Source organism: Oryzias melastigma, linkage group LG3 (assembly GCF_002922805.2).
Source record: "Oryzias melastigma strain HK-1 linkage group LG3, ASM292280v2, whole genome shotgun sequence".
Taxonomy (NCBI): domain Eukaryota; kingdom Metazoa; phylum Chordata; class Actinopteri; order Beloniformes; family Adrianichthyidae; genus Oryzias; species Oryzias melastigma.
In genome coordinates, this window is record NC_050514.1 from 5,711,837 (window position 1) to 5,717,257 (window position 5,421).

General features: G+C 37.9%; 1 protein-coding gene across 1 annotated transcript in view; it reads right to left on the reverse strand.

The window, feature by feature from the left end:
- Positions 1 to 1,658, reverse strand: part of chrna7a (cholinergic receptor, nicotinic, alpha 7a (neuronal)) — a gene marked incomplete at its 5' end in the record, with an annotated part of 16,101 nt that extends 14,443 nt beyond the window's left edge. The window contains 2 exon segments of the mRNA XM_024295881.2: positions 1,224 to 1,418; positions 1,491 to 1,658. Of these exon segments, the coding sequence (XP_024151649.1) occupies positions 1,224 to 1,418; positions 1,491 to 1,658 (363 nt within the window).
- Positions 1,659 to 5,421: the final 3,763 nt, after the last annotated feature.

Sequence of the window (5,421 nt, forward strand, 5' to 3'; positions counted from 1 at the left end):
CTAACCTCAAGGGACGTGTTGAACATGGTCTGCACGACTTTTGTGCGTGTGATAACTATATTGTGAATTATTTGCAAGACAGATATGAGTTTCACTCACTTATGGCGTAAGGGTAATGCTGTCATTGAGTGTCCAGTTATTACTAAGGTGCACGCGCTGGCCCCTTACTGTTTAGACGGTGCATGTACGGGATTGTGCATGTGACCCTTAAGGGCCGTATAGGACGCCTGTCCAACAGGTACTTGTCCTGTGGATCCACCTGTCCTATGGATGTCCACATAAACTGTTATTACCTCATTTCCTCATTTATAATGCTACGTTTGCACCTATTTTCTGAGCTTTCAATGAAAAGTCTATGAAAAAAAGTCTATGTAGACACATATATTACATTTCAGGTTTCCATGTTTAAAACTCTCACATACACGCGTCGCTACGCAAGTTTTTAAGTCCTTTTTGGGCTCTGTGTACAAAATACGCGGATATTCCGTACATGTCAAACGTTAAACCAGTTCAACTTTGGTTAATCAGTGACTCAGATTTGGTTGAAATGTGTAAATGGTGTCCTTTTCAAACTTTGGAAGTACCAATCGTGTGAAAATTGATTATGGAGGAGACATGAATAATTGACGTTGTGCTCGGCTGAAATGATGTGACACCGGGTCTTACAAATTTCAGAAAACAGCAACAAGATTAGCAAGATTTGCACCGCCTCTTCCAACTTTTGAGTACATCTGAAAGTATCAGGTAGCAACAGTCCTGTCTGAACACTTTGCTAAAAGTGCGTACAAAAACCCACATTATGCACTTTCTTGAAAGCCGGTGTGTATGTAGCACAATCATTATGCTAAATTCAAAGAGCGTGCACTTTTCACGTGTTCAGAGATTTTTTCAGAGATTTGGAGGAAGGTTGAAAAAATGAACAATCCATAGAAAACACCTGCGTCTCGCCTACTTCAGCCTTACTTACTGTGTTGCTTAAGTGTTAACTACGACCTGTCGTTCTCATCGTACTGGTACAAAACAATATTTATGAATATAAGGGCTACTGTGACTAATTCAATATCAATGTTTATATGATGGACTTAAGTTTAATCCTGTAAAAAATGAGTTACTCTTTGATGTGTTGAAGTAGAGATCATCAATACTACTGGTAAATATAATTTTGCAATAAAAGTGATTTATAGTATTTCTTGTGTGTGTCTGTGTGTTTTAGTTTCTCAAACCTAGTGAGATCTTCTCTCCGGAGTCAGCAGGCAGAAGAAAGACGAGCAGAGCCAGAGTGGAGATCAGAACACAGGGAAGGAGCAGATTGAGGCCGTAGTAGAGGGTCCGTCTGCGCATCACCACCGTGAAGGTGATGTCGAGGTATGGCTCATTGCAGCACTCATAGAAGCGTTCGTTTCTTTGTCCAGGAACCTCTGCAAAAGGACAGTTAGGAACAAACGTGTCGTATAGGGAGAAATATCAGAGTCACAGGATGGTACTTTTACCAACAAGATCCCACTCTCCGTTGGCAATGTAGCCAGAGATATCTGCCTCCAACATTTTCAAGTCCAGGGACCAGCCTCCATATGTCCAAGAGCCAAATTTCAGCTCACATCTCTGGACATCAAAGGGGAACCAGCGCACGTCAATGTAACAGGTGCTCTTGAAGATCCCTGGAATGAAGGGAAAACGGGAAAACTCAGAAAGATGATTCCCCAATGAGCTCAAACGGAACTTTTTAACTCCACTACAGCAGATAAAATAATCTCAGTTGGGTTAGTTCACTTTTTTGGCTTTAATCTGAAACAAATAGAAGGAGACATAAATTGAAAAATCACATTCCATGACGTCCAAAAGGCAGACAGAAGATAGACTGTAATGGTAAGAGTGGTCCCATCCACTCTGTCAAAAGAAAAAAAATCAAAATGACAACGGGATGAGAGATTCATCCGGGAAGCCAGCAAACAAATTTCCATTAGCATTTAAGACAGATATCAGCAGTTGGCAGGAAATTAGGTCTGTCCTTTGTCCCAGGCTGTAAAAAACATGGAGAGGAAATAAACAGAGATGGGGATCAAACAAACAGAGAGACCTTTTTCACTGCAAAAAAAACCTCAGAGACAAAAAAAAAAAAAAAAAATTCAAAGGATTTATCCCTGTTGATTACACATGCATATTTATACGCTCCAGCTGTGTCTGGCTCATGCAATCTGACCAGCTTCTCTCCAATAAGGAATTCACTGAGGATTCATTTGAAATAAGTTAAGAGGTAATTTGCTTGTGGCAGAAGCAATGAAGAAATTCAGTGAAAGAGCTATTTATGTTGCTATTGATTAAGATGCTGGTGCAAAGCGGGCTGGAGCTTTTGTCATGTCAGGGATAAAAGGAGAAGAGGAGTCAATCAAGAAGCAGGAATCCCCTACAAACAGCCAATGTGACCACTAGTGTTGGGTGAGCTACTTCCAAACTGTAATACGTTACAGATTACTGTTTTTTTAGTTTAAGTTGTGTTTTTTTTTATTTAGTTTGGCCGTAACTTATGTGTGATTGTGTTTTTTTGTTTGTTTTTTAATTAAAAAGGGTCATGTGCTCTTATTTTCGTACCACTAGAGGGCACTGTAGGTGCCTGCATCAGTATTTACTACTGACAGCAACACAGAAGAAAAAGCTATTGACTGTATATGAGAACTGGACTGAGCGATCCCACCCCCATCACATTCCAAATAGAAAGTACCCGCTGGCTCCAAGACGGCAAAATCCCAAAGACTTCCATCGAGAAATAAACAGCTACTACTGAGTCATTATATTTGTCGAAACAGTCATTCTTACTCCGATACCTTATCTAATGTGTTCCTGATAATCCTAATTTTTTTCACAAAATGTTTCCATTATTGCAAATTATTTAAGTTATAATAATGATAACAAAAACTTTATTTTAAAGCACTTAAATTGTCCATAAGACCTAAAGTGCTGTACAATCACAGAATAAAAGCATTTAAAAAACAAGATAAAAATAGATCAACGTAGATTAAAAGTGTACAAGAGAATGCTCATAAAATAATGTTGATAAACCAAAACATCACAAGCATTACATAAAAGAGAACACACTGAAATGCAGAGGGACAGAGGAAACATCTTCACTGTGTACTAAAAGCCAAAGTAAAAAAGGAGGGTTTTATGAACTTATGTTCATGAACTGACCAATCAGATGCCTTAAAATAAAAAATCTGAAGTCTAACCTTGAATGTTCAAATTGCTTGGTTGACAGATTTTCCTGAGCCAGCTTTCACATATAGGGGTGACTGAACTGACTTTTTTTTTGTCCGAGCTCGAAGTAACTCATTTTTAAAGGATGATGTCACACTTGCTTAGTCCAGTTCTCTTATCCAGTTAATGTATGGAACCCAAAACAAGTGAAATATTGCTTGATATTAAACAATGAAAAAATTACACTACTTCATCCCAGTAGAAAATGTTATTCTATATTCTATATTTCCCATGGTGACTGTGCTGTAAGCTATTTTTATAACCACACTCTTTATTTTGAAAGGGTGTTATCATTCTGATAACAATGAACCTGAACTGAGCGGGTTGGATGAATCCACCTGGCTGGAAAGTAATTATTTGACCCCATGCAATGTGAGTATTTAAATACAAAACATTGTGTAAGGATTACTATTATTCCATAAAGTCTATGACAAAGATGTAAATAGACAGCAAAGCAGAGCAAAAAACATGAACTGAAAGTATAAAATGGGGACTATTAGATGTTCTTGATACTTTGAGGTAGATTTCTAGATAGTTTTAATCTTGAAGTGCTTGTTGAAGTGATCAACGGCATCAGAGGACACAGTCTAATTCTTACTGACTGTTCATCTGATTCCATCCTACAGCCACTTAAAGTCCCACTCCAATCATCTTTTGGTCTACTTCAGAAGCTGCTTATGATCATTTCCTGTTTAGCCCAAATCAAAACCTGTAGTTTTTAAAACAGTTTCTGCAGAACAGAATACATTTATCTGAAATTCACCTCTGAGTTGTGTGAAGAACTGTTGGTGCGGAGTAAGCCTGCCTCCATTTCCCATCATCAGTCAACTTACATCGTCTCCTGCTAGCTTACAGCCCCTCATAGAAATAGACTGTACAGAAATTATGGGAATATCAGAGCTATCCAGCCGTACAGCTTTGAACCAGATACCAGCTCGGATAAAGAAAATTAAGACGCGCATGGATCTATTTGTCTCGAGTAGAGAGCTTGTGGCTCGCCAATTATAGCACCTCCTACAAGATTTTTCCAACTTCATTTTTTCCACTTTCTCCTGATTTACGTGATTTGAATAAAGAAAATCTCAGAAACTCAAATTTAATCTTAATTTTCTTCATATATGTTCTCCATCATCAGAAAAATACCACATGAACATGCTAAAACACACACAAAAAAATAAAAAAATTCATTGGAATGGCCTGCCAAAGGCCAACACAAGTATGTGCTTTCCCATTAATCAAAATAGTTAAGGCAGCTCTAAAGAACTGTCCACTATAAACAGACTCCTCACATCAAGATGTGCTTCATCTACAGCACTATTTTATGAGCCACTTAAGAAATAAACCTGTCACAATCCGGTCCATCCTCTCTCTGTGAGGACAGATTTCATCAGTTATCTTCTGTCCTCAGCAGGAGGTGGCAAAAAGATTCAACTAATCAGCTGTTACTCCCTTCAGCCCTTCTGAAATCAGACATTCCTGCCATCAGCCCTCTGATTACCTTCATAATGAACCACTGTGTTACTTCTGTGCTGAGGACTGCCATCATCAGACTATGGTTTAAAAAAACATCATTTAAAAAACTACAGAAACATTTACATCCTGGTTTTTGTTGAATTTTTTATATAATTTCAATGTTGATCTCCATGGCCACTAATACTCAAGCACTCTCCTGAAAACATGAGTGCATTAGTTAAAATACTTCCATTTCTGTCATTTTGCTTTTTGGTGTCCTTCATGTGGTTCTTCAACAAACTGCATTCATGACAATTTTAACTTTCTTTTCAGAAAGAATGTCTTCTGTCTAGATGATCATTTTTATCTGTACCATGAATAAATATTGACGGATGGTAGTCGGATCAATAGGAGTTGATCTTAGTTTATTTATCCATTTCATCTTCACCATTTTTATTACTACCATCATTTTTCATGGTTTGTTGCATTGTTTTGGCCAGGGTTGCGAATTATATGTGATTTTTATAAAATGGCAATAGCCATAAATGGGTACTGTAGGTTTGTGTATAAGTACTGGCTACTAACAGCAAGAACATGCACTACTCAGTTTTACACAACAATGACACCAGATTCAGAAACGCACATTTGAGCAACCGCTTCCATTGAACAAAAACTCAATGTAAATGTTTCAGGTTTCTGCATTCTAAACTCTCGTGT